Below are 26,359 nucleotides of genomic sequence, written 5' to 3'. Positions count from 1 at the left end.
AGAAATGGAAGTTAACGGTACTCTGGCCGACATCTAACTCTTATTCTCAACTCAATACATTTCTAAAGCTTGCGGACCAGAAAAATGAAAAAACGCCGAAGCCGGCATATCCGCTCACCGGCAAGTCGCTGGCGTAATACGCCTAGCGATCGCAGGCCGCGACCTCTTGCGACCAAAAGCTCATGCTTTCAAGCTTTCTCGCGAGCGTAGCAGTAAGGTAATGAAACAAACAAACAAATAATCCACCAGCGTCGTGTGTGTGGACCCGGCCTTGAAACACTATTTTTATTCTTTTTTTGTACTCGTAAGGGATGTGGATATGGACTCAATAATTAAAAGCAAGAAACAACAAATTGGTTCAGTTTACTTGTAGCAAAACACACTTAAGAAACCCAAATTCTTTTAGGCATACCGAAACATAACTTTAAGTCAATTAAGGCATAAAACTAATTGCAACAAAGTTTTTCTTTGTGCGGCCCACAAGTTTTTATTATAAACGTTTCTGTGGTCTTTAATGCTCTGGTTTGGAACACCCTTTTTGGACTTTTCTGTCTACGTTGTAGTATTTGTTTATAACTGATGTTTCAGTTAGCCCAGAGTATTACTTTGCAGATGAGCATTGTACGATAAAAAAATATGCTAAGAAGTAGTCTTGATGCCCATTTTGCTATAGTGTGTGCTCGCACTCTGTTTCTTACCAGAAATGGTCTACACACAACTACAAACTTATTTGGAGAAGATGATTTGCCCACTGATGTGGAAAATCCATTCAATGAAGCAACAGAAACAACGGACCAGGACATGCCTGTCAGAATGAGGAATCCATTTCAAAGCACAATTCCAAGATGTACGCTATGCGGAGTTCCTGTTGACTACAAAAATGTTCAGCTTCTGTCTCAGTTTGTTTCCTCAATGTCGGGATTACAGTTTCCTCAGAAGTCCACAAGTATGTATAGTTTTTGACTCAGTAAGACTAATTTGGTTGAGAATTATAATTCTGATAAGGTTTTCAGTTCTGCACTGGCCATACTCAATGCGCATTAGGCCTTTTTAATTTAGTAGTAATTCTCATTTTGTTTTATGGTGCAGATGCTGACAATGCTTACTGTAAAATACACTAATGAATATTTGCCTACAAAAGAAACCAAACCAATTTTAACAAAATAAATCATATTTGTTGTTATGACTGGTAGCTTTTGTAAAAAACGGTTTTCATGCATAATGTTTTTGCAAATTTCTGACTACCACTAAAACTTTTTACAATCAAGCCAATTATACAGTTTTATTGAGCTATATGCGTTTGATCAGTGCTTTCATGACTACGATTCTGCTTTCAGAATATTATATGAATCACACTTATTTTGAAGTTGTGCCAACTTTTAGATTTGTGTGACCGAAAATATAAAGAAGTGACAAGAGCCATCAGACTTTCCAGATATGCTGGTTTCATGCCATATTCATACAAAGAATCTGCCTTTTTAGAGGATCCTGTATTAGCTTATGGTTTCATGGACAAATTAAGTGATTTTGCTGGAGATATTAATACTGTAGAAGAGAAGTCATCATAGTTTTCTGTGAATTACGTTACATTTGTTGCTAATAAAATAACAAAACGAATGCCTACTGGTAAATGAGCATTGACATTTTCAATATTCTTGCCTCCTTACAGACCAGCCAAGTGGTGAAAGTGACTTTGCTCAACATGAAAACTACATGTATAAATTTTTTTGGCAAATAGCTTTTATTAGTCACAGTCTTTGTTCTACGCGATTCATGACATATCTTGAATGTTAAATCTGCTTGTCATTCGAGATCTGCATCATAAAATCCTCTTATTTAAAGAAAATATAAGCAATACTGTCATTATTTTTTATGTACCTGATGCATATTGCCTTGCTTATCAAAGCACAGCAGTTGTCATGCAGCATATTCCTGAAAGAAAATGCTTTATAACATAACTGAATTTAGTGTCAGTACATTTCACTAGAAAATGCCAACTTACCGGTTGTTCAGATTGTAGTTCAGTTTTGTTGCTTTGAAGCTTTTGTTGGTAGTTGATGTTATGTTTGTGTGAATGGTAATTCAAAGCCTGTTTGGAGCGGTAAAAACGCTTGCAAGTTTTGCACTGGTATGGTTTTTCTCCTGTGTGGCATCTCATGTGATTTTTTAAATTGTATTTACGCCGAAAATACTTCTGACAAATTGCACATTTCCAAGGACTTTTCTGGGTCGGTTTGTAATTGTTCTGGTCTGTTACACACAAGCTTTTGCAAAGCATACAGTGTCGGTCCTTGCAATTGGCTATGTGGCTAGATTCTTCGTACATGTGTCTGGACAAACACGTGTAAGGACTCACAGTGTCGATACCTTTTTCCAAGTCTTCTTTTATGTTTTTTTCCTCCGCGGAGTTGACACTGTCAGTATTCATCATCTCGTTTAAGGCACCTGTGTTAGAAGTTGTCACTTCTAAAACAACTGGGACTTGTGTCTGTTCTTCTTCTTCATCCCCATACATTCCATCGTCACTTTCAGACGATTTGGGCATGACATCCACATTGTCAATTTCATCAACATTAACCTCGGCCCACTCAGAAGAAGCTTGTTGCAATCTCTGACAAACTTTTTTCTCAAAAAACACATCTTCTGAATTAAGTACTGTTGGTTTGGAGTTGTTGAGTAATACCATGTTTTGATTGAGTAAATTCATCTGATTTTGCAGTGCCATCAATTGTTCATTAAACTTGAGTAACATCTGCCAATACATTTCTTTCATATCCACGCGAAGACGCTTCACTTCTTCAAGCACTTCTTCATTAGACACTCCAGTTTCCATTTTTGATGGAAGATCAGCAATAGCCTATTCTACAATAAAAACAAGCACAGGAGTCAAATACGAAACAATTACAGTTTGCAATATTAGGGCCTGTACATAAAAAAATAACACATGCGAATACTGACAGACCAGTAACATGCCTAAAAACAACAATGAACTTTGTGAATGGTTAGCATTTTGGGGGTGCCTCTAAAATACCATTGTAGGCATCGTAGGCATTGAGCCTAGGCATTGTCGGCATTGTAGGCATGGAGTCTAGGCATCTATATACTCTATGCGTACGATGCCTATAAGATTCTATGCGTACAGTGCCTATATAGACTCAATGCCTACAATGCCTACGATGCCTAGACTCAATGCCTGCGATGCCTACAATGCCTACGATGGCTACAATGGGTTTTTAGAGGGACCGGCATTTTTGCACAAAGTTTACGATAGTAATTTGAAAACTATACCAACATGTTTGTGAGTCCAAGATGCAGCACTTTACCCCATGGTTTCGCATGATCAGTCAGTTACTAGTGGAGGGCAGAAATAGTGCACACCATTTTGACCGCTGGAATAGTAAGGTATTATGTTATATGTAGTTTATTGCCTTTATTGTGTAATTGTAAAAGCTACTAAATCCAAACCCGTGTAGAGAGAGTGTGTTTGAACTTGAACAGCAAATCTGCTTATTATGCCGTATTATTACACAAATGTTATAAAACATACCGATGGATTAAAAAACTAGGAAAGATACTGTAACATTGAAAGTCATTAAAAACGGTTTATTCTGATCAAATGTTTTCCTGCTAATATTAAATAAAGATCAGTGCTGATATAAGCTTGAGTTACTCGTCCATCTTTCAAACAGTAAAATACCAGTTACGCGGTTGTTTCTCAATGGTGAACCGTAGTGAGAGAACACAGTGTTTTTTGTTTGTACAGCATATCTAACTAAGATTAGACTTCATTGGATTGGCCACGATATTTCAGAGACTTGTAAGACTTAAAGACGTATATATTTTTTTAATTGATTTTCGACATCACACCTAAAAAAGGTCACACAACTTCCCACGTAGGGAATACTCAAAAACAAAGTGTACAACGTTTGGGAAATTAAAAAGCAGGTTGAGAAGTGGATTTTGCCATAGAATGGCTGTCTATTTTAAGCAAGGTGAAACAAATAATCACACAAAGTAGCTTGTCAAAAACTTCTCGTTTTGCTTTCTTGTTTTTTGTACAATCATTATAGCAAAATAGGTTTACAAATGAGTGTATCAAATGTTTAAAGGCATATGCATTGTCCTACGTTGACACGCTACACTACGTAATTGTTTACTAGCCTACGGGTGATTTTCCCGGGTACGCAGAACCCAAGTTTGTTGACCCCAGAAATGTGACAGCGCACAACCGCGCAACGAATCAGCTTTGATCTGTGAGTGTAGGAAAATGATACAAAATTGCCCTCTGATTTCTCGCACGACTTGCCCTGTTAAGCGGGGTTAGAAGTATCAATAATGCAAGGTATGGCACATACCGACGTACATGTCCGTTCGGTCAAACCGCTTTCACCTTCGGCGTAACCTGTACTTAACTATGTTGTTATAGGATTTCCGGGATGTAATGTTTAGAAATGCTTTTCATTCAGTCGCTATTATTGTTTTTAAAAATGCTGATCTAGTTGCTGCAGGCATTGTTGGGTGCTTTGAACGTATAAGCTGCAAGTCGTGTTAATTTAAATTTGCGCAAGTGTTGTTTGGTTTAAAAAATAACCTCAGTTAAATGCATGTGGTAAACAGAATAATTGAACTTTATTATTATTTGTATAGGCTGTTTATCGTTGGTATAATTGTTTAAAACAAGTGTTGATACACAATCAACATTCCAGATCCAGTATCAGCCTACAGTAACGGTCTGGAAAATTTGATGTAATGAACAATACCGATTCGAATATAAGCATATCTGAACAAAATGTTCTTCGATCCCCGGAAGTGGTTGGTTTATTACTGGAAGTAATTACTTTAGCTGTGTGCAGCTACATTTTTGCAGCACTTGCGATTCTATTTATCAGGTAATTGGTTTCCGTCGAAATAACTGCGAGTCGTTTTGCCTTGGCATACTTACTAATAAGTGCCATATTATAGATATTGTTTCGAGAAATCAACGCCAACACAAAAAAGAAAATTCCGAATTGTTCTTTTGTTACTTTTTGTTGGATTTGGTTTGACGACTTTTTCAAGGTCACTCATGGGCGTCGTTTTTTACCTTGTGCATCGAGATAGTTATTCTTGTCACATTGTGGATACAGTTCACCAAATACTTCACATACTTGGTGAGTGTCAAAACCGACTGTTTCACAAACCCAGCAGTGCTCTACTATAATAAATTTTTGTTCATAACTCTAATCTTAGCAACTAAATTTCATGCTTGAATGGACACACACATAACGATCCTTTTGATGAAATGAAAATTGTTCACGTTATTTTCCCCCAGGCCAAATCGCGCTCTGTTGTTAAGTTGTCGCAAAACCATTTTCAATTTCAAATGATGAACTATTCATTACAGGTGGTGGTTTCGTCGGCGTATTTCTGTGGACGAGACAGTATACCTTGTTCCGCAACCGTTTATTTCAAAGTGTATCCACCACATGCGCTTTAAGGTAAAGATATGCAATATTTTTTATTCGGGTTTTTATAGCTGTGGTACCGTGTGGAGTGACTTCCAACGTTCGCCATACATAATACTAAATAAATCAGTGGTTCCCAACCTTGCCCCGACGGACCTCTTAGAAACATTGTTTCTAGTCTTTTATTGAAAAAATAAATATTATTTCGAATATTGGGATTCACCGAACAATTAGAGGTTGCCTTGGACCCTTTAACAACACTTTACGAGCCCCAGGGGCCTTAACCCCCGGCTGTGAAGCCCTGCAAAAAATATACGGTAACAAATAGAATATAACTGCATGCATAAAATGTAATGTATGATTTCAGGTTCAGCTATTCTCTTTTGGCGTTTTTGGTTGCTATGGCGATAACCGGACTGGGCTTGATTACAATGACATCGGCAGAAAATTCTGTTATCGCCGTTGGCCAGCGGTGCGTATATGTTGGCGACTCTCACTTCGTGTACTACATTACTGCTGCCTTCCAAGCCATTGGCTTACTTGCCCAAAGTGAGTAACATTTGGTTGCAACTTACAGACTACGCTTAAGATGTATCTGCTATGTTTATAGCGCAAATTACACAATTTCTTTTATTTGTCCGCGATCTCTGCAAGTAAAGTAATATTGGTACAGCAAACGCTATACACAAAAAAACCTGTTTAATCTCTATTTTATACATATTGACATTTTATTATTTACATATCGTGAGGCCACATATTCAAACAAACTAGAAGTATAATTTATACCACTTTTAGTTTGAAAGTCCGTAATTAGCGGTGCGTACTTTTTTGAAGCAATTGATACAGCGAATTTTATAAAATTATACACGTGTAAACACGACGCACATTTTCTTTCCATTTCTGTTATGAATTTCCTTTTAATGGTATATGGTTCATGTGTATCATAAGGTTCACAGGCTTCGCAGCCAAGGCATTGCAGCCAAGCTGGATCAGCCTCTTTTATATAAAGGGCCTGCGCAGTTGGCCGATCCTGCCTTGCTATGCGAAAGCATGGCATTACTTCTGCGTTGTCTGATTACGGTGGTGGAGATCCTAAACGTATGTGAAGGTCGCCTGACAAGTTGTGCGCTTGCGCACCAGTGTACCTTGGCCACAATATACCCCGTTAAACCACTGAGCTCCTGTAGCTGAGTTGGTAGAGCGTTGGGCCTGGTTAGCCCAGGGTCGTGAGTTCAAACCTCACCGGGAGCTTGATTTTTCAGATCTCGCTCCGACTTGTCGGGAAAAGTGGCTGATCCAGCTTGGCTGCAATGCCTTGGCTGTGAAACCTGTGAACCTTATGATCAAAATATTAGAGCTGTGATCGCCAAATATAAAGGGCCTGCGCAGTGGGGCGATCCTGCCTTGCTATGCGCAAGCATGACATTACTTCTGGTTCATATGTATATTGAAATAACCACAAATTCCCTTTTTTCAGTCGGCGTTCTGTCACTTTTTGTGTACATACTGCGTCAACATCACAAGTTCTCTGGTCACATTATTACGTCAAGCAACAGGTCAGCTCTTGAGCGCCTCCAGGCGATCGTTAGGAAGTGCTTCTTTTCGGGAATCGTGTGCGTTGTCACCGACGTCGCGTGCGCTGTTTTAACGCCTCTTCTACTCCAGGCAGGAGTTTCCACGCTGGTAAATATAACGTGCCATAATAACATCCTTTTCTTGCTTGGTTTTATAATGTTTTGGAGTTGAAGTTTGGAATTAGTGGTGAGTTGTGTACAAACTAACAACTTTTTACTTCATATAAGACACAAATTTATAAGACAGTATGATTTGGGCCAGGACTTGTAAATCGAACAGCTTAAGGAAAAGAAGATCATATTCTGCTTTTTTTCTGATAATGTATAAATTTTAAATTAAAGCAGGTAGAAATAATGCCATTATACGCTTGCGTCTTACAACAGGTCACCAACGCCATATGGAATTTCGACGCCTTGATCAATTTTCTTTGCCTACTCATTTGTTTTAATGACTGGAAAAGGATGCTTTACCCATGTTCTGATACAAAGCCTTATGCCAACACACCGCAACCTAGTGTTAGTGCTGTGGCTCACAACATAAAGTGACTTTGACCAATGAATTCAATGATTTTTCCCGTGGAAGACCACATGGTTTGATTGAGGTAAAATATTCGGTTGATTCGAATTAATTTTCTCTATTTCTAGTGTTATGAAACAAATACCTTTACGCAACCCCCACAAGATATTGAAACAGCATATGAACACTATTGTTTGCTTCCAAATTAAGGGATTTTTATTTGATAAATTTTGGCTGAAATGAAAATGATGTTAAATGTCACGTTCTCCATTTAAAAAGGGCCTCGCACCGACACATTTTTTAACTATGATTTTGTTTGACTCTCAAGCCTACCTTTAAGAGCATGCATCTGACACTAACGGTTTAAATAATAAATTATGGACGATATGAGTGACTTCCGCTCCAAAGTAAAACGTATGTTCATGTTTACAGCATTATTTTGTTTCATTTCAGCCCCATACACTACCAAACCATCAAATATAACAATTTATGAACGAAAACTTTCGAAGGAAGTAATTCTTTTTGGGATTGCGGGCAAACTGTAAGTAGGCAATGTGTCAAAGCACTTCAGACGGCAGAATGGATAAGAGGGTGCACCATTGATCAGTTCAGCAACATTCAGTGGTGCTGGGATTAGCAATAATCACTTGTAATATTGATTGATTCAATTTGACTGTTGTTTATCAATCGTAATCGTAACAGGTTTTATCATAAGGTGTTACTGCTCATAAAATGGAAGCATATAAACACACTGTGGCTTGTCAGTACGGCCTTTCATGAAATACTTGCGTTACAGCTGCACAAAGTGTTTTTATAAGGAGTCACATTTGATAGAAACCTACGTTTCAAGTGAATTTATGTGTTATGTGTTAGTTTTCTATGTAAAATTTCTTTCAATTTCTTTTTTCTTTAATTTTAAGGAAATAATATTCCTGATAATTTTAAAATCGTTCTCCGCATTGTCGACTTTCTTAAATTGCTTTGCCCAAGTAAAAAGAGTCAGTTGTGACATCTGAAATAAAAATGCGTATGTATGCGCAAAAACATGCGGAAAATGCATACATTTATTGCAGCATATACTTTGGACTGTTTGCAGCAGTTGACTTAACTATTTCTATTGCAAACCGCTCAGGAACGTCTTGAAACCCGTTCCACTTTAAAAAACGTAATGGGTGCTGCACATCTAGTCACTATTGTATGGGAATACAGAGTAATCAATTATTGATGCCCTAACTGCTTTGAATTATTTTGACAAAAGAAGTTATCGTTTGGAGTGGGCATAAGTGGGTCATGTCAGCACTTTGCCAAGTGCAATTGATAAAAGAATTTACTTGGCGCGTGGTCTTTAATAAACCTAATTGCTCGTACGTAATGAGCCGCTGTACGCTCGAGTTTAGAATCAAGTCAAATCGTGCGTCTGTTGAATTATGTGTTTATAATGTACTGGAAAAGGCAGCTTAACCCGTTATACTGGTTAACCCCTATAAATTATACTCGAATATCTCAGTGAAGTTTAAAGTAATATTACTGAAATACGAGCAGAAGAAAATTATTCATGAAATTTGGAAACAGAATCGTAGAGTTTTAATTCGTAATGTTCATCCTGTACTCTATGCGAAAGTTTACTGACCTGAAAAACTCTTGACGTATTTGTGATGCAGTTCCACCTTCCAATTAAAACACGTTTAAGGTATTTGATATGGTGCGTATCCTAACGATGTTGAACTTCTCAGCGGAAACAATAAACAACAGCAAACAGCGAAATGAAAACGTCTTCCGCACCACTGAAGTCGCTGGTTTTATTGTCGAGCTCTTTACTCTGTGTGTTAGCACTTACGTTTTTGTTGCCCTTGCTGTTCTTTTGTACAGGTGAGATACGGTGACTTTTAATCAAATCGTAGGCCTATATAAAAGATGGCGGTGAGTGGCGTATTTATTAAACGGTGGGTCACAAATTGTACAATTTAGAATATGTTGTTGATGATGTCGGCCATATTGATAATTGATAAGTCGTTATTCGTTTATTCTCCTTAATAGCATTAGAGTGAAAAAATGTTTGATCACTTTAAAAAAAAGTTAAATCGTGGAAGTAAATAAACGTAATGGATTGCGCAAATGTCTCTTTAACATGCAGACGTTCCCGTACATCCAAAGTGGAAAAACGAAGCTTCTACAGTTGCGCGCTTTTGTTTGTCTTCGTCAGCTTCGGTCTAACTGTCGAAGCTAAATCCGTCGTTGGAGTTGTAATCTTTGCAATACGTCGCAGCACCGAACGATGTCACATAATTGACGTCACACACCAGGTTCTACATGTTTTCGGTGCGTGTCATTGTTACTCTTTATATAGTTGAATTTGAATGTGGACCTGGGCAAAATTTTGTGACATTCCTGACTGTTAAGGACGTTCAGCTGTGTGTGTTTCCATATAGATGTAAAATACTTTAACACGAAACGCCAACTATATGTTCCTGTTTCACACGCCTGATTGGCATATCGAACTCTTTACTTGATTTCAATAACTAACGAACATCGAACAACCAGAAAACACTGTCGGTTTGCAGGCTGCGGTTTATTGTACGTGTTTCTCTGGATGCGTCAGCACACGTTGTATCGGAACGTCCACTTCAAACGACTTGCGACAAAGTTTGTACGCAGGTGAAAGCTTTAACAAACCGCGAATAATACAACACTTTTTCAGCACATTTTTAACAGGTTCAGCTATTCGTTGCTGGTCGTTATTTTCGTTCTTGAAGTTTTCGCGATGATCGGAACCTATTTCACTTCTTTGCATGTGGATGTGGGTCTCAAGGGGCAACAATGCGTTTACAGCAAAGATACAAAATCCGTCGACTACCTGATAGCTGCCGCCTACGCCACAGCCTTTCTCGTTCAAGGTCAGTACGAATGCATTTGCCGTGATGTGATATATTCACGCATTTATATAATTTAATTGTTTAAAAAATATGTTTTTCTGCGGTAAACTCGCAAAATCCAAAGGTAGAGAAAGTTAATTACGACATATCGGTTGGTTCTTACTAAGTTTAAGCTCCAAAGTTTGCAAATTAAACTTCAAAGCGTTGCTGAAGTATAATAGATGTCCTGCCTCAGGTGGAATATTGGGACTCTTCGTTTACATTTTGCGTCAGCACCAAACGTTCTCGCACCACGTCATCACATCTGCACCCCGATCAGACTTAAGTGCTCTTGGGCGCCTTCGCGTGATCGTACGCAAGTGCTTCATCTCAGCGTCAGTCTGCGTGGCAACAGACATGGTGTGCGTCGCCATAACAACGGTGTTAAGGCAACGAGTTACACTCATGGTAAAAAATATGTTAAAATTCAATGTTTAAATTATATTATATGTGTACCACTGTGTTTGAGCTGATTTTATAATTTCATCAATAATTCACACATCAAATGCGCTGTGGCGAATTAAAGTGACTTGTACGTTATTTACTGGGGTGCAGGGCGTAATGTTGGTTTCTTGCTCAGATTACCAATGCAATATGGGACTTCGATTCATTGATCAACTTCGTTTGTGCCCTGGTGTGCTTCAACAACTGGCAAGAAATGCTCACCACTTGCCGCACAGAAACCATCAAGAAAACCGAGATCGTCAAACAAAACAGTGTTAGCGTGATAAGCATGAAGTGACAACAAGCCAGAAAATTTCGGGTCTGCAACACAAAGAACTGAAAGAACGTTTGAACGTGTACGTATTTCAAATTAAGACGAGGGGGGGGGGGGTAAGTTTGGTCATATTCCATGTGGAGGACGTGATTTTAATGTAGATACAGATCTTTGTCCATCTGCAATGCCTTTTCATCGCTTAGCTGATGTACTTACATGTCGATGCCACCTCACAGTTAATTAACGAGGGTCAAAGGCTACAATGCCCACCCAATCCCGCTTGAAAGGTTACGCAATGAAGCAACAAGCCTCGGATTGAAGTTATCTAAATAATTTGGAAAATTTGTTTCTTTTATTTCCCATAAGCATTATTTAGCAATAAAGTATGCCTGGCAGCCTCAGTAACAATTGATAAAATGAACATTGCCTCGCTTCTCAACTCCATCAATACTTTCTCACTGTCCTGCATTTCTTGAATACAGTTTACCGCACACACATACTTGGGGAAGCGTCTCTCTCTTTATTTGCAGTCGAAAAGATAAAACAGGGGCCGCAATGGCTTTTTACAAGTCGCCGGGAAATTGTCGCCAAACGAAAACACTTGGGTCTCACCGGTAGCGGGCGCTCGTGAGACGTTTGCACCGAGGACGAGTGTAAAAAGGGGTCCGAAACGGTTTTGAATTCATTGCGTTCGTCCGAAACTGCGACGAGCTCGTAGCGAACGATTTTTGTCGTTGGCTCGCGTTGTGCATAGTCCGACAATGAACATGGACATCGACGCGACGGAAACAAGATATTTACAAGGTGTAATAACCACGTGGAGTCACAAGACATACGTTTACCAAAAATGGACGGTTATTACACGATTTTTTAACCAATTAAGGTTTTGAAGACGAGTTTTGAGCAACGTGATGGTCGTTTTCTGTGTAGAGCAGCCTGCGCAGCGATCGGAAAAGTGCGTCTGGCTCCCGGGAAAACAAAACACTTCGCGCGGGGCGTGGGGGGTGTGGAAAGAAGAAAAAACACAACAAAAAACGCGAAACTTTAAACGCAACGCGCGATAAAACTATGTGTGGAAATTCCCGTTAAGGTCTATTGCCTGAAAGAGGGTAGGGACAATAGTGGGAGCTGCATGGGAGGTGTGCAATAGTGCGAGAAGAAATTGATTCGAGAGAAGGAAATGAGCGGAGTGCGTTGGAAGGGAGACACGACGGATATACTCACGGCAGTGCAACGACGCGTTACGGTTAGGGGCAAAACGAGAATGGATATGTTCGAAAAGTCGGTTAAAGGAATATCACAGTGAAGTTTAAAGTAATATTACTGAAATACGTGCAGAAGAAAACTATTTATGAAATTTGGAAACAGTATCGTAGATTATTATTAATTAGTATTGTTCATCCTGTACTCTATATGCGAAAGTTTACTGACGTGAAAAACTCTTGACGTATTTGTGATGCAGCTCCACCTTCCAATTTAAACAGGTTAACTGATTTTGATATTGTGCGAATCCTAACGATGCTGAACTTCTCAGTGGCAACAATGAACAACAGCAAACCGCAAATTGAAAACGTCTTTCGCACCACTGAAGTCGCTGCGTTTGTTGTTGAGCTCTTCATTCTGTGTGTAAGCACTTACGTTTTTGTTGCCCTTGCTGTTCTTCTGTACAGGTGAGATACGGTGACTTTTAATCAAATCGTAGGCCTATATAAAAGATGGAGTGGAGTGGCGTATTTATTAAACGGTGGGTCACAAATTGTACAATTAAAAATATGTTGTTGATGATGTCGACCATATTGATAATTGATAAGTCGTTATTCGTTTATTCTCCGTTATAGCTGCGCCTTGAAAAAATGTTTGATCACGTTTAAAAACAAATTGAATCTTGGTAATAAATAAACGTAATGGATTGCGCAAATGTATCTTTAAAATGCAGACGTTCCCGTACATCCAAAATGGAAAAACGAAGCTTCTACAGTTGCGCGCTTTTGTTTGTCTTCGTCAGCTTCGGTCTAACTGTCGAAGCTAAATCCGTGGTTGGAGTTGTAACCTTTGCATTACGTCGCAGCACCGAACGATGTCACATAATTGCCGTCACACACCATGTTTCGAATATTTTCGGTGGGTGTCTTTGTTTCTCTTTTTCATAGTTGAAGTTGAATGTGGATTGGGCAGGATTTTTGATCAGTCCTCACTGTTAAGGACGTTCAGCTGTGTGTGTTTACATATAGATGTAAAATACTTAAACACGAAACGCCAAAAATATGTTCCTGTTTCACTAACCTGATTGACATATCGAACTCTTCACTTGATTTCAATAACTAACGAACATCGAACAACTAAAAATCACTGTCGGTTTGCAGGCTGCGGTTTATTATACGTGTTTCTCTGGATGCGTCAGCACACGTTGTATCGGAACGTCCACTTTAAACAACTTGCGACAAAGTTTGTACGCAGGTGAAAGCTTAACAAACTGCGAATCATACAACACTTTTTCAGCGCATTTTTAACAGGTTCAGCTATTCGTTGCTGGTCGCTATTTGCGTTCTTAATGTTTTTGCGATGATCGGAACCTACTTCACTTCATTGCATTCTAGTGTGAGTCTCAAAGGGCAACAATGCGTTTACAATAATAAGCATCCCGGCGACTACCTAATAGCTGCCGCCTACGCTGCAGCCTTTCTCGTTCAAGGTCAGTACGAATGCATTTGCCTTAATGTGACACCTCGCGTATATTTTGTAGTTTTTTTACATAGAATTTAATTAAAAAATGTACATTTAAAAATAAGTTTTTTTGCGTTACCTGGCAAAATCCAACGTTGGAGTATAGTTAATTACGGCAAATATGTTGGTTCTTAGTAAGTTTAAGCTACCCAAAATTTGCAAATTAAACTTCAAAACATTGCTAAAGCATAATGGATGTGTTACTTTAGTTGGAATATTGGGACTCTTCGTGTACATTTTGCGTCAGCACCAAACGTTCTCACACCATGTCATCACATCTGCACTCAGATCAAACTTGAGTGCTCTTGAGCGCCTTCGCGTGGTCGTACGCAAGTGTTTTATCTCAGCGTCAGTCTGTGTGGCAACAGACTTGTTGTGCGTCGCCATAACAACAGTGTTAAGGCAACGAGTTACACTCATGGTAAAACATATGTTAAAATTGAATGTTTAAATTATAGTTTTTGTGTACCACAGTTTTTGAGTTGATTTTATAATTTTATTCACAATTCAAACACCAAATGCACTGTGGCGAATTGTAGCGATTTGCACGTTATTTACTGAGGTGCAGGGCGTATAGCAGGTTTCTTTTTCAGATAATCATTGCAATATGGGACTTCGACTCACTGATCAACTTCATTTGTGCCCTGGTGTGCTTCAACAACTGGCAAGAAATGCTCACCACTTGCCGCAAAGAAACCAACAAGAAAACCGGGATCGTCAAACAAAACAGTGTTAGCGTGATAAGCATGAAGTGACAACAAACCAGAAAATTTCGTTTCTGCAACATAAAGAACTGAAAGAACGTTTGAACGTGTACGTATTTCAAATAAGGACGAGGGGAGTAAGTTTGGTCATGTACCATGTGGAGGACGTATCCATCTGCAATGTCTTTTCATAGCTCAGCTGATGTACTTACATGTCGATGCCACCTCACAGTTAATTTACGACGGTCAAAGGCTACAATGCCCACCCAATCCCGCCTGAAATGTTACGCAATGAAGCAACAAGCCTCGGATTGAAGTTATCTAAATAATTTGGAAAATTTGTTTCGCTTACTTTCCATAAGCACTATCTGTTTCTGCGAATCTAAATAAAAACTAGAAGCAAAATGTTCCTTTCTATCAACAGTAGTCACGTAATCAAGACTGAAAGATTGCACAAAGAATATCACATGCAAACTGATCAACTAAATTTTGCCTCGCTTCTTAACTCAATTAACACTTTTCCACTGTCCTGCATTTCTTGAATACAATTTACCCCACATACATACTTGGGGAAGCGTCTCTCTCTTTATTTGCTGTCGAAAAGATGAAAAAACAGGGGCCGCAATGGCTTTTTACAAGTCGCTGGGAAATTGTCGCCAAACGAAAACACTTCTGTCTCACCGGTAGCGGGCGCTCGTGAGACGTTTGTACCGAGGACGAGTGTAAAAAGGGTTCCGAAACGGTTTTGAATTCATTGCGTTCGTCCGAAATTGCGACGAGCTCGTAGCGAACGATTTTTGTCGTTGGCTCGCGTTGTGCATAGTCCGACAATGAACATGGACATCGACGCGACGAAAACAAGATATTTACAAGGTGTAATAATCACGCGGAGTTCAAAGACATACGTTTACTAAAAATGGACGGTTATTACACGATTTTTTTTCACCAATTAAGGTTTTGAAGACGAGTTTTGAGCAACGTGATGGTTGTTTTCTGTGTAGAGCAGCCTGCGCAGCGATCGGAAAAGTGCGTCTGGCTCCCGGGAAAACAAAACACTTCGCGCGGGGCGTGGGGGGTGTGGAAAGAAGAAAAAACACAACAAAAAACGCGAAAATATAAATGCAACGCGCGACAAAACTATGTGTGTAAATTCCCGTTAAGGTCTATTGCCTGAAAGAGGGTAGGGACAATAGTGGGAGCTGCATGGGAGGTGTGCAATAGTGCGAGAAAAAATTGCTTCGAGAGATGGAAATGAGCGGAGTACGTTGGAAGGGAGACACGATGGATATACTCGCGGCAATGCAACGACACAGATGAACAACGACGCGTTACGGTTAGGGGCAAAACGAGAATGGATATGTTCGAAAAGTCGGTTAAAGGAATATCACAGTGAAGTTTTGAGCAATATTACTTATATGTACGAGCAGAAGAAAGCTATTTCTAAAGTTTGGAAACAGTATCGTAGATTATTATTAATTAGTATTGTTCATCCTGTACTCTATATCTGAAAGTTTACTGACGTGAAAAACTCTTGACGTATTTATGATACAGTTCCACCTTCCAATTTAAACAGGTTAACTGATTTTGATATTGTGCGAATCCTAACGATGTTGAACTTCTCAGCGGCAACAATGAACAACAGCAAACAGCAAATTGAAAACGTCTTTCGCACCACTGAAGTCGCTGCGTTTGTTGTTGAGCTCTTCATTCTGTGTGTTAGCACTTACGTTTTTGTTGCCCTTGCTGTTCTTTTGTACAGGTGAGATACGGTGACTTTTAATCAAATCGTAGGCCTATATAAAAGATGGAGGTGAGTGGCGTATTTATTAAACGGTGGGTCACAAATTGTACAATTTAAAATATGTTGTTGATGATGTCGACCATATTGATAATTGATAAGTCGTTATTCGTTTAATCTCCGTTATAGCTGCGCCTTGAAAAAATGTTTGATCACGTTTAAAAACAAATTGAATCTTGGTAATAAATAAACGTAATGGATTGCGCAAATGTATCTTTAAAATGCAGACGTTCCCGTACATCCAAAATGGAAAAACGAAGCTTCTACAGTTGCGCGCTTTTGTTTGTCTTCGTCAGCTTCGGTCTAACTGTCGAAGCTAAATCCGTCGTTGGAGTTGTAACCTTTGCATTACGTCGCAGCACCGAACGATGTCACATAATTGCCGTCACACACCATGTTTCGAATATTTTCGGTGGGTGTCTTTGTTTCTCTTTTTCATAGTTGAAGTTGAATGTGGATTGGGCAGGATTTTTGATCAGTCCTCACTGTTAAGGACGTTCAGCTGTGTGTGTTTACATATAGATGTAAAATACTTAAACACGAAACGCCAAAAATATGTTCCTGTTTCACTAACCTGATTGACATATCGAACTCTTCACTTGATTTCAATAACTAACGAACATCGAACAACTAAAAATCACTGTCGGTTTGCAGGCTGCGGTTTATTATACGTGTTTCTCTGGATGCGTCAGCACACGTTGTATCGGAACGTCCACTTCAAACGACTTGCGACAAAGTTTGTACGCAGGTGAAAGCTTAACAAACTGCGAATCATACAACACTCTTTCAGAACATTTTTAACAGGTTCAGCTATTCGTTGCTGGTCACTATTTTCGTTCTTGGAGTTTTTGCGATGATCGGAACCTATTTCACTTCCTTGCAATCTCGTGTGGGTCTCAAAGGACAACAATGCGTTTACAGCAAAGATATGCATCCCGCCGACTACCTGATAGGTGCCGTCTACGCCGCAGCCTTTCTCGTTCAATGTCAGTACGAATGCATTTGCCTTGTTGTGACACCTCGCGTTTATTTTGTAAATATTTTACATATATTTTGAAAATGTACATTATAAAAATAGGTTTTTCTGCAGTTACCTCCAACGTAAGAGTATAGTTAATTACGACAAATATGTTGGTTCTTAGTAAGTTTAAGGTACCCAAAGTTTGCAAATTAAACTTCAAAACAGTGCTAAAGTATAATAGATGTGTTACTTTAGTTGGAATATTGGGACTCTTCGTGTACATTTTGCGTCAGCACCAAACGTTCTCACACCATGTCATCACATCTGCACTCAGATCAAACTTGAGTGCTCTTGAGCGCCTTCGCGTAGTCGTACGCAAGTGTTTTATCTCGGCGTCAGTCTGTGTGGCAACAGACTTGGTGTGCGTCGCCATAACAACGGTGTTAAGGCAACACGTTACAGCCATGGTAAAATATATGTTAAAATTCAATGTTTAAATTATAGTTTTGTGTACCACAGTGTTTGAGTTGAATTCATAATTTTATTCACAATCCAAACACCAAATGCGCTGTGGCGAATTATAGCGATTTGCACGTTATTTACTGGGGTGCAGGGCGTAATGTTGGTTTCTTGCTCAGATAATCTATGCAATATGGGACTTCGACTCACTGATCAACTTCATTTGTGCCCTGGTGTGCTTCAACAACTGGCAAGAAATGCTCACCACTTGCCGCAAAGAAACCAACAAGATAGCCGGGATCGTCAAACAAAACAGTGTTAGCGTGATAAGCACGAAGTGACAACAAACCAGAAAATTCCGCGTCTGCAACATAAAGAACTGAAAGAACGTTTGAACGTGTACATATTTCAAATTAAGACGAGAGCAGTAAGTTTGGTCATATTCCATGTGGAGGACGTGATTTTAATGTAGATACAGATCAGATATGTATCGATCTGCAATGCCTTGTCATAGTTTAGCTGGCATACTTTCACGTCGATGCCACCTCACAATTAATTTACGTGTGGGTTAAAGGCTACATTGCCCACCCAAGCCCGTCTGAAAGGTTGCGAAACAATCCACAGATGTTAGCTAAATAATTTGGAAAATTGGTTTCGCTTACTTTCTGTCCGAGTCATCTGTTTCTTCGAATATAAATGAAAACTGGAAGCAAAATGTTCCTTTTTTCCAACAGTAGTCACCAAATGAAGACTGAAAGATTGCACAAAGAATATGACATGCCAACTGATAAACTGAATTTTGCCTCGCTTCTTAACTCCATTAACACTTTTCCACTGTCCTGCATTTCTTGAATACAATTTACCCCACATACATATACTTGGGGAAGCGTCTCTCTCTTTATTTACAGTTGAAAAGATGAAAAAACAGGGGCCGCAATGGCTTTTCACAAGTCGCCGGGAAATTGTCGCCAAACGAAAACACTTGGGTCTCACCGGTAGCGGGCGCTCGTGAGACGTTTGCACCGAGGACGAGTGTAAAAAGGGTTCCGAAACGGCTTTGAATTCATTGCGTTCGTCCGAAACTGCGACGAGCTCGTAGCGAACGATTTTTGTCGTTGGCTCGCGTTGTGCATAGTCCGACAGTGAACATGGACATCGACGCGACGGAAACAAGATATTTACAAGGTGTAATAATCACGCGGAGTCACAAGACATACGTTTACTAAAAATGGACGGTTATTACACTATTTTTTTTCACCAATTAAGGTTTTGAAGACGAGTTTTGAGCAACGTGATGGGGGATATCGTTTTCTGTGTAGAGCAGCCTGCGCAGCGATCGGAAAAGTGCGTCTGGCTCCCGGGAAAACAAAACACTTCGCGCGGGGCGTGGGGGGTGTGGAAAGAAGAAAAAACACAACAAAAAACGCGAAACTACAAATGCAACGCGCGACAAAACTATGTGTGTAAATTCCCGTTAAGGTCTATTGCCTGAAAGAGGATAGGGACAATAGTGGGAGCTGCATGGGAGGTGTGCAATAGTGCGAGAAAAAATTGCTTCGAGAGATGGAAATGAGCGGAGTGCGTTGGAAGGGAGACACGATGGATATACTCGCGGCAATGCAACGACACAGATGAGCAACAACGCGTTACGGTTAGGGGCAAAACGAGAATGGATATGTTCGAAAAGTCGGTTAAAGGAATATCACAGTGAAGTTTTGAGTAATCTTACTTATAAGTACGAGTAGAAGAAAGCTATTTCTAAAGTTTAGAAACAGTATCGTAGATTATTATTAATTAGTATTGTTCATCCTGTACTCTATATGCGAAAGTTTACTGACGTGAAAAACTCTTGACGTATTTGTGATGCAGTTCCACCTTCCAATTTAAACAGGTTAACTGATTTTGATATTGTGCGAATCCTAACGATGTTGAACTTCTCAGCGGCAACAATGAACAACAGCAAACTGCAAATTGAAAACGTCTTCCACACCACTGAAGTCGCTGCTTTTATTGTTGAGCTCTTCATTCTGTGTGTTAGCACTTACGTTTTTGTTGCCCTTGCTGTTCTTTTGTACAGGTGAGATACCATGACTTTTAATCAAATCGTAGGCCTATATAAAAGATAGTGGTGAGTGGCGTATTTATTAAACGGTGGGTCACAAATTGTACAATTTAAAATATGTTGTTGATGATGTCGGCCATATTGATAATTGATAAGTCGTTATTTGTTTAATCACCTCCATAGCTGTACACTGAAAAAATGTTTAATCAAGTTTAAAAATAAAATTAATCCTGGGTGTGAATAAACGTAATGGATTGCGAAAATGTATCTTTAACATGCAGACGTTCCCGTACATCCAAAATGGAAAAGCGAAGCTTCTACAGTTGCGCGCTTTTGTTTGTCTTCGTCAGTTTCGGTCTAACTGTAGAAGCTAAATCCGTTGTTGGAGTTGTATTCTTTGTAATACGGCGCAGCAACGAGCGATGTCACATAATTGGCGTCACATATCAGGTTTTGCACATTTTCGGTGGGTGTCTTTGTTTCTCTTTTTTATAGTTGAAGTTGAATGTGGACCTGGGCAGGATTTTTTATCAGTCCTTACTGTTAAGGACGTTCAGCAGTGTGTGTTTTCATATAGATGTAAAATATACTTTAACATGAAACGCCAAAAATATGTTCCTGTTTCACTAACCTGATTGGCATATCGAACTCTTCACTTGATTTCAATAACTAACAAACATCGAACAACCAAAAAACACTGTCGGTTTGCAGGCTGCGGTTTATTGTACGTGTTTCTCTGGATGCGTCAGCACACGTTGTATCGGAACGTCCACTTCAAACGACTTGCGACAAAGTTTGTACGCAGGTGAAAGCTTAACAAACTGCGAATCATACAACACTTTTTCAGCACATTTTTAACAGGTTCAGCTATTCGTTGCTGGTCACTATTTTCGTTCTTGAAGTTTTTGCGATGATCGGAACCTATTTCACTTCATTGCATTCTGGTCTGGGTCTGAAAGGGCAACAATGCGTTTACAGCAAAGATGTGCATCCCGGCGACTACCTCATAGCTGCCGTCTACAACGCAGCCTTTCTCGTTCAAGGTCAGTACGACTGCATTTGCCTTGTTGTGACACCTCGCGTTTATTTTGTAATTTTTTTACATATATTTTAATTAAAAAAGGTACATTTAAAAGTATGTTTTTCTGCGGTAAACTCGCATAATCCAACGTTAGAGTATAGTTAATTACTACAAATATGTTGGTTCTTAGTAAGTTTAAGCTACCCAAAGTTTGCAAATTAAACTTCAAAACATTGCTCAAGTATAATGGATGTGCTGCCTTAGTTGGAATATTGGGACTCTTCGTGTACATTTTGCGTCAGCACCAAACGTTCTCACACCACGTCATCACATCTGCACTCAGATCAAACTTGAGTGCTCTTGAGCGCCTTCGCGTGGTCGTACGCAAGTGTTTTATCTCGGCGTCAGTCTGCGTGGCAACAGACTTGGTGTGCTACGCCATAACAACGGTGTTAAGGCAACACGTTACAGTCATGGTAAAAAAATATATGTTAAAATTCAATGTTGAAATTATAGTTTATGTGTACCACATTAGTTGAGTTGAATTCATAATTTCATTTACAATCCAAACACCAAATGCGCTGTGGCGAATTATAGCGATTTGCACGTTATTTACTCAGGGCGTGATGTTGGTTTCTTTCTCAGATTACCAATGCAATGTGGGACTTCGGCTCACTGATCAACTTCATTTGTGCCCTGGTGTGCTTCAACAACTGGCAAGAAATGCTCACCACTTGCCGCACAGAAACCGTCAAGAAAACCGAGATCATCAAACAAAACAGTGTTAGCGTGATAAGCATGAAGTGACAACAAACCAGAAAATTCCGTTTCTGCAACATAAAGAACTGAAAGAACGTTTGAACGTGTACGTATTTCAAATAAGGACGAGGGGTGTAAGTTTGGTCATGTTCCATGTGGAGGACGTGATTTTAATGTAGATACAGATAAAATATGTATCCATCTGCAATGTCTTTTCATAGCTCAGCTGATGTACTTACATGTCGATGCCACCTCACAGTTAATTTACGACGGTCAAAGGCTACAATGCCCACCCAATCCCGCCTGAAAGGTTACGCAATGAAGCAACAAGCCTCGGATTGAAGTTATCTAAATAATTTGGAAAATTTGTTTCGCTTACTTCCCATAAGCACTATCTGTTTCAGTGAATCTAAATAAAAACTAGAAGCAAAATGTTCCTTTCTACCAACAGTAGTAACGTAATCAAGACTGAAAGATTGCACAAAGAATATGACATGCAAACTGATCAACTAAATTTTGCCTCGCTTCTTAACTCCATTAACACTTTTCCACTGTTCTGAAATTCTTGAAAACAATTTACCCCACACATATACTTTGGGAAGCGTCTCTCTCTTTATTTACACAGGGAAAAGAAAAAAAAACAGGGGCCGCAATGGCTTTTTACAAGTCGCCGGGAAATTGTCGCCAAACGAAAACACTTGGGTCTCACCGGTAGCGGGCGCTCGTGAGACGTTTGCACCGAGGTCGAGTGTAAAAAGGGTTCCGAAACGGTTTTGAATTCATTGCGTTCGTCCGAAACTGCGACGAGCTCGTAGCGAACGATTTTTGTCGTTGGCTCGCGTTGTGCATAGTCCGACAGTGAACATGGACATCGACGCGACGAAAACAAGATATTTACAAGGTGTAATAATCACGCGGAGTCACAAGACATACGTTTACTAAAAATGGACGGTTATTACACGATTTTTTTTCACCAATTAAGGTTTTGAAGAGGAGTTTTGAGCAACGCGATGGTCGTTTTCTGTGTAGAGCAGCCTGCGCAGCGATCGGAAAAGTGCGTCTGGCTCCCGGGAAAACAAAACACTTCGCGCGGGGCGTGGGGGGTCGAAAGAAGAAAAAACATACAACAAAGAACGCGAAATTTTTAAACGCAACGCGCGATAAAACTATGTGTGGAAATTCCCGTTTAGGTCTATTACCTGAAAGAGGGTAGGAACAATAGTGGGAGCTGCATGGGAGGTGTGCAATAGTGCGAGAAAAAATTGCTTCGAGAGATGGAAATGAGCGGAGTGCGTTGGAAGGGAGACACGATGGATATACTCGCGGCAATACAACGACACAGATGAGCAACGACGCGTTACGGTTAGGGGCAAAACGAGAATGGATATGTTCGAAAAGTCGGTTCAAGGAATATCACAGTGAAGTTTTGAGTAATATTACTTATAAGTACGAGTAGAAGAAAGCTATTTCTAAAGTTTAGAAACAGTATCGTAGATTATTATTAATTAGTATTGTTCATCCTGTACTCTATATGCGAAAATTTACTGACGTGAAAAACTCTTGACGTATTTGTGATGCAGTTCCACCTTCCAATTTAAACAGGTTAACTGATTTTGATATTGTGCGAATCCTAACGATGTTGAACTTCTCAGCGGCAACAATGAACAACAGCAAACCGCAAATTGAAAACGTCTTCCACACCACTGAAGTCGCTGCTTTTATTGTTGAGCTCTTCATTCTGTGTGTTAGCACTTACGTTTTTGTTGCCCTTGCTGTTCTTTTGTACAGGTGAGGTACGGTGACTTTTAATCAAATCGTAGGCCTATATAAAAGATGGTGGTGAGTGGCGTATTTATTAAACGGTGGGTCACAAATTGTACAATTTAAAATATGTAACTGATGATGTCGGCCATATTGATAATTGATAAGTCGTTATTCATTTATTCTCCGTTATAGGTGCGCCTTGAAAAAATGTTTGATCACATTCAAAAACAAATTAAATCGTGGAAATAAATAAACGTAATGGATTGCGCAAATGTCTCTTTAACATGCAGACGTTCCCGTACATCCAAAATGGAAAAACGAAGCTTCTACAGTTGCGCGCTTTTGTTTGTCTTCGTCAGTTTCGGTCTAACTGTCGAAGCTAAATCCGTGGTTGGAGTTGTAACCTTTGCATTACGTCGCAGCACCGAACGATGTCATATAATTGCCGTCACACACCATGTTTCGAATACTTTCGGTGGGTGTCTTTGTTTCTCTTTTTCATAGTTGAAGTTGAATGTGGATTGGGCAGGATTTTTGATCAGTCCTCACAGCTGTGTGTGTTTCCATATAGATGTAAAATACTTAAACACGAAACGTCAAAAATATGTTCCTGTTTCACTAACCTGATTGACATATCCAACTCTTCACTTGATTTCAATAACTAACGAACATCGAACAACCAAAAATCACTGTCGGTTTGCAGGCTGCGGTTTAGTGTACGTGTTTCTCTGGATGCGTCAGCACACGTTGTATCGCAACGTCCACTTCAAACGACTTGCGACAAAGTTTGTACGCAGGTGAAAGCTTAACAAACCACGAATCATACAACACTCTTTCAGAACATTTTTAACAGGTTCAGCTATTCGTTGCTGGTCACTATTTTCGTTCTTGGAGTTTTTGCGATGATCGGAACCTATTTCACTTCATTGCATTCTAGTGTGGGTCTCAAAGGGCAACAATGCGTTTACAAAGATACGCATCCCGGCGACTACCTCATAGCTGCCGTCTACACCACAGCCTTTCTCGTTCAAGGTCAGTACGACTGCATTTGCCTTGTTGTGACACCTCGCGATTATTTTGTAATTTTTTTACATATATTTTAATTAAAAAAGGTACATTTAAAAGTATGTTTTTCTGCGGTAAACTCGCATAATCCAACGTTAGAGTATAGTTAATTACTACAAATATGTTGGTTCTTAGTAAGTTTAAGCTACCCAAAGTTTGCAAATTAAACTTCAAAACATTGCTCAAGTATAATGGATGTGTTACTTTAGTTGGAATATTGGGACTCTTCGTGTACATTTTGCGTCAGCACCAAACGTTCTCACACCACGTCATCACATCTGCACTCAGATCAAACTTGAGTGCTCTTGAGCGCCTTCGCGTGGTCGTACGCAAGTGTTTTATCTCAGCGTCAGTCTGTGTGGCAACAGACTTGGTGTGCGTCGCCATAACAACGGTGTTAAGGCAACACGTTACAGTCATGGTAAAAAAATATATGTTAAAATTCAATGTTGAAATTATAGTTTTTGTGTACCACATTGTTTGAGTTGAATTCATAATTTTATTCACAATCCAAACACCAAATGCGCTGTGGCGAATTATAGCGATTTGCACGTTATTTACTCAGGGCGTAATGTTGGTTTCTTTCTCAGATTACCAATGCAATGTGGGACTTCGACTCACTGATCAACTTCATTTGTGCCCTGGTGTGCTGCAACAACTGGCAAGAAATGCTCACCACTTGCCGCACAGAAACCATCAAGAAAACCGAGATCGTCAAACAAAACAGTGTTAGCGTGATAAGCATGAAGTGACAACAAACCAGAAAATTCCGCGTCTGCAACATAAAGAACTGAAAGAACGTTTGAACGTGTACATATTTCAAATAAGGCGAGGGGAGTAAATTTGGTCATGTTCCATGTGGAGGACGTAATTTTAATGTAGATGCAGATAAAATATGTATCCATCTGCAATGTCTTTTCATAGCTCAGCTGATGTACTTACATGTCGATGCCACCTCACAGTTAATTTACGAGGGTCAAAGGCTACAATGCCCACCCAATCCCGCCTGAAAGGTTACGCAATGAAGCAACAAGCCTCGGATTGAAGTTAGCTAAATAATTTGGAAAATTTGTTTCGCTTACTTTCCATAAGCACTATCTGTTTCTGCGAATCTAAATAAAAACTAGAAGCAAAATGTTCCTTTCTATCAACAGTAGTCACGTAATCAAGACTGAAAGATTGCACAAAGAATATGAAATGCCAACTGATCAACTGAATTTTGCCTCGCTTCTTAACTCAATTAACACTTTTCCACTGTCCTGCATTTCTTGAATACAATTTACCCCACATACATACTTGGGGAAGCGTCTCTCTCTTTATTTGCTGTCGAAAAGATGAAAAAACAGGGGCCGCAATGGCTTTTTACAAGTCGCTGGGAAATTGTCGCCAAACGAAAACACTTCTGTCTCACCGGTAGCGGGCGCTCGTGAGATGTTTGCACCGAGGACGAGTGTATAAAGGGGTCCGAAACGGCTTTGAATTCATTGCGTTCGTCCAAAACTGCGACGAGCTCGTAGCGAACGATTTTTGTCGTTGGCTCGCGTTGTGCATAGTCCGACAGTGAACATGGACATCGACGCGACGGAAACAAGATATTTACAAGGTGTAATAATCACGCGGAATCACAAGACATACGTTTACTAAAAATGGACGGTTATTACACGATTTTTTTTCACCAATTAAGGTTTTGAAGACGAGTTTTGAGCAACGTGATGGTTGTCTTCTGTGTAGAGCAGCCTGCGCAGCGATCGGAAAAGTGCGTCTGGCTCCCGGGAAAACAAAAGACTTCGCGCGGGGCGTGGGGGGTGTGGAAAGAAGAAAAAACACAACAAAAAACGCGAAACTTTAAACGCAACGCGCGATAAAACTATGTGTGG

At 39.7% G+C, this 26,359-nt stretch overlaps 7 protein-coding genes across 14 annotated transcripts; 6 read left to right on the top strand and 1 right to left on the bottom strand.

Moving 5' to 3' along the window:
- The first annotated feature begins 616 nt into the window (after positions 1-616).
- On the top strand, positions 617-1,671 carry LOC145898706 (small ribosomal subunit protein bS18m-like). Its single transcript, XM_082987282.1, has 2 exons — positions 617-946; positions 1,384-1,671. Exons 1-2 carry the CDS (start codon positions 637-639, stop codon positions 1,566-1,568), a joined length of 495 nt encoding a protein of 164 aa, XP_082843408.1. The 5' UTR covers positions 617-636; the 3' UTR covers positions 1,569-1,671.
- Positions 1,672-1,681: 10 nt separating this feature from the next.
- On the bottom strand, positions 1,682-2,979 carry LOC145898705 (uncharacterized). Of its 3 annotated transcripts, none has more exons than XM_082987280.1 (3): positions 2,003-2,979; positions 1,879-1,932; positions 1,682-1,814 (listed from the first exon to the last, which is right to left on the bottom strand). In XM_082987280.1, exons 1-2 carry the CDS (start codon positions 2,831-2,833, stop codon positions 1,918-1,920), a joined length of 846 nt encoding a protein of 281 aa, XP_082843406.1. In that variant the 5' UTR covers positions 2,834-2,979; the 3' UTR covers positions 1,682-1,814; positions 1,879-1,917. The 3 variants fall into 3 exon arrangements, with proteins under 3 accessions (XP_082843406.1, XP_082843407.1, XP_082843405.1); XM_082987281.1 differs by having other exon boundaries at positions 1,730-1,831; XM_082987279.1 differs by having other exon boundaries at positions 1,813-1,932.
- Positions 2,980-9,368: 6,389 nt separating this feature from the next.
- Positions 9,369-11,189, top strand: LOC145897873 (uncharacterized). The gene is made up of 6 exons (XM_082986327.1): positions 9,369-9,404; positions 9,670-9,854; positions 10,097-10,190; positions 10,248-10,429; positions 10,644-10,855; positions 11,028-11,189. Exons 3-6 carry the CDS (start codon positions 10,126-10,128, stop codon positions 11,187-11,189), a joined length of 621 nt encoding a protein of 206 aa, XP_082842453.1. The 5' UTR covers positions 9,369-9,404; positions 9,670-9,854; positions 10,097-10,125.
- Positions 11,190-11,705: 516 nt separating this feature from the next.
- LOC145898783 (uncharacterized) lies at positions 11,706-15,120 on the top strand. Of its 2 annotated transcripts, none has more exons than XM_082987392.1 (6): positions 11,706-12,835; positions 13,102-13,286; positions 13,529-13,622; positions 13,685-13,857; positions 14,099-14,310; positions 14,483-15,120. In XM_082987392.1, the coding sequence occupies exons 1-6, from the start codon at positions 12,684-12,686 to the stop codon at positions 14,642-14,644; spliced, it is 978 nt and encodes a 325-aa protein (XP_082843518.1). In that variant the 5' UTR covers positions 11,706-12,683; the 3' UTR covers positions 14,645-15,120. The 2 variants fall into 2 exon arrangements, with proteins under 2 accessions (XP_082843518.1, XP_082843517.1); XM_082987391.1 differs by having other exon boundaries at positions 13,679-13,857.
- A 726-nt stretch (positions 15,121-15,846) lies between these two features.
- On the top strand, positions 15,847-18,671 carry LOC145898481 (uncharacterized). Its single transcript, XM_082986950.1, has 7 exons — positions 15,847-15,926; positions 16,217-16,352; positions 16,619-16,803; positions 17,046-17,139; positions 17,196-17,377; positions 17,608-17,819; positions 17,991-18,671. The coding sequence occupies exons 2-7, from the start codon at positions 16,225-16,227 to the stop codon at positions 18,150-18,152; spliced, it is 963 nt and encodes a 320-aa protein (XP_082843076.1). The 5' UTR covers positions 15,847-15,926; positions 16,217-16,224; the 3' UTR covers positions 18,153-18,671.
- A 691-nt stretch (positions 18,672-19,362) lies between these two features.
- Positions 19,363-21,723, top strand: LOC145898478 (uncharacterized). Of its 2 annotated transcripts, XM_082986946.1 has the most exons (7): positions 19,363-19,462; positions 19,753-19,888; positions 20,155-20,339; positions 20,585-20,678; positions 20,735-20,916; positions 21,159-21,370; positions 21,540-21,723. In XM_082986946.1, exons 2-7 carry the CDS (start codon positions 19,761-19,763, stop codon positions 21,699-21,701), a joined length of 963 nt encoding a protein of 320 aa, XP_082843072.1. In that variant the 5' UTR covers positions 19,363-19,462; positions 19,753-19,760; the 3' UTR covers positions 21,702-21,723. The 2 variants fall into 2 exon arrangements, with proteins under 2 accessions (XP_082843072.1, XP_082843071.1); XM_082986945.1 differs by lacking the exon at positions 19,363-19,462 and having other exon boundaries at positions 19,576-19,888.
- A 1,141-nt stretch (positions 21,724-22,864) lies between these two features.
- LOC145898477 (uncharacterized) lies at positions 22,865-25,760 on the top strand. Of its 4 annotated transcripts, none has more exons than XM_082986942.1 (7): positions 22,865-23,071; positions 23,306-23,441; positions 23,708-23,892; positions 24,121-24,214; positions 24,271-24,449; positions 24,692-24,903; positions 25,073-25,760. In XM_082986942.1, the coding sequence occupies exons 1-7, from the start codon at positions 22,996-22,998 to the stop codon at positions 25,232-25,234; spliced, it is 1,044 nt and encodes a 347-aa protein (XP_082843068.1). In that variant the 5' UTR covers positions 22,865-22,995; the 3' UTR covers positions 25,235-25,760. The 4 variants fall into 4 exon arrangements, with proteins under 4 accessions (XP_082843068.1, XP_082843067.1, XP_082843069.1 ...); XM_082986941.1 differs by having other exon boundaries at positions 22,865-23,083; XM_082986943.1 differs by having other exon boundaries at positions 22,893-23,015.
- Positions 25,761-26,359: the final 599 nt, after the last annotated feature.

The sequence above is a fragment of the Ascidia mentula genome, chromosome 4 (genome assembly GCF_947561715.1).
Source record: "Ascidia mentula chromosome 4, kaAscMent1.1, whole genome shotgun sequence".
NCBI lineage: Eukaryota > Metazoa > Chordata > Ascidiacea > Phlebobranchia > Ascidiidae > Ascidia > Ascidia mentula.
This window is presented reverse-complemented; position numbering and strand designations above follow the sequence as displayed.

Coding starts and splice junctions, on each gene's coding strand:
- LOC145898706 (XM_082987282.1), top strand. CDS start 637: ATGCTAAGAAGTAGTCTTGATGCCCATTTTGCTATAGTGTGTGCTCGC. Junction 947..1,383: donor GTTTCCTCAGAAGTCCACAA/GTATGTATAGTT, acceptor GCCAACTTTTAG/ATTTGTGTGACCGAAAATAT.
- LOC145898481 (XM_082986950.1), top strand. CDS start 16,225: ATGAACAACAGCAAACAGCAAATTGAAAACGTCTTTCGCACCACTGAA. Junction 16,353..16,618: donor CTTGCTGTTCTTTTGTACAG/GTGAGATACGGT, acceptor TTTAAAATGCAG/ACGTTCCCGTACATCCAAAA. Junction 17,378..17,607: donor CGCAGCCTTTCTCGTTCAAT/GTCAGTACGAAT, acceptor GTGTTACTTTAG/TTGGAATATTGGGACTCTTC.
- LOC145898705 (XM_082987280.1), bottom strand. CDS start 2,833: ATGGAAACTGGAGTGTCTAATGAAGAAGTGCTTGAAGAAGTGAAGCGT.
- LOC145897873 (XM_082986327.1), top strand. CDS start 10,126: ATGCGTCAGCACACGTTGTATCGGAACGTCCACTTCAAACGACTTGCG. Junction 10,191..10,247: donor GCGACAAAGTTTGTACGCAG/GTGAAAGCTTTA, acceptor CATTTTTAACAG/GTTCAGCTATTCGTTGCTGG. Junction 10,856..11,027: donor GGCAACGAGTTACACTCATG/GTAAAAAATATG, acceptor TTTCTTGCTCAG/ATTACCAATGCAATATGGGA.
- LOC145898478 (XM_082986945.1), top strand. CDS start 19,737: ATGTTGAACTTCTCAGCGGCAACAATGAACAACAGCAAACTGCAAATT. Junction 19,889..20,154: donor CTTGCTGTTCTTTTGTACAG/GTGAGATACCAT, acceptor TTTAACATGCAG/ACGTTCCCGTACATCCAAAA. Junction 20,340..20,584: donor TCAGGTTTTGCACATTTTCG/GTGGGTGTCTTT, acceptor GTCGGTTTGCAG/GCTGCGGTTTATTGTACGTG.
- LOC145898783 (XM_082987391.1), top strand. CDS start 12,684: ATGCTGAACTTCTCAGTGGCAACAATGAACAACAGCAAACCGCAAATT. Junction 13,287..13,528: donor CCATGTTTCGAATATTTTCG/GTGGGTGTCTTT, acceptor GTCGGTTTGCAG/GCTGCGGTTTATTATACGTG. Junction 13,623..13,678: donor GCGACAAAGTTTGTACGCAG/GTGAAAGCTTAA, acceptor CATTTTTAACAG/GTTCAGCTATTCGTTGCTGG.
- LOC145898477 (XM_082986941.1), top strand. CDS start 22,996: ATGAGCAACGACGCGTTACGGTTAGGGGCAAAACGAGAATGGATATGT. Junction 23,893..24,120: donor CCATGTTTCGAATACTTTCG/GTGGGTGTCTTT, acceptor GTCGGTTTGCAG/GCTGCGGTTTAGTGTACGTG. Junction 24,215..24,270: donor GCGACAAAGTTTGTACGCAG/GTGAAAGCTTAA, acceptor CATTTTTAACAG/GTTCAGCTATTCGTTGCTGG.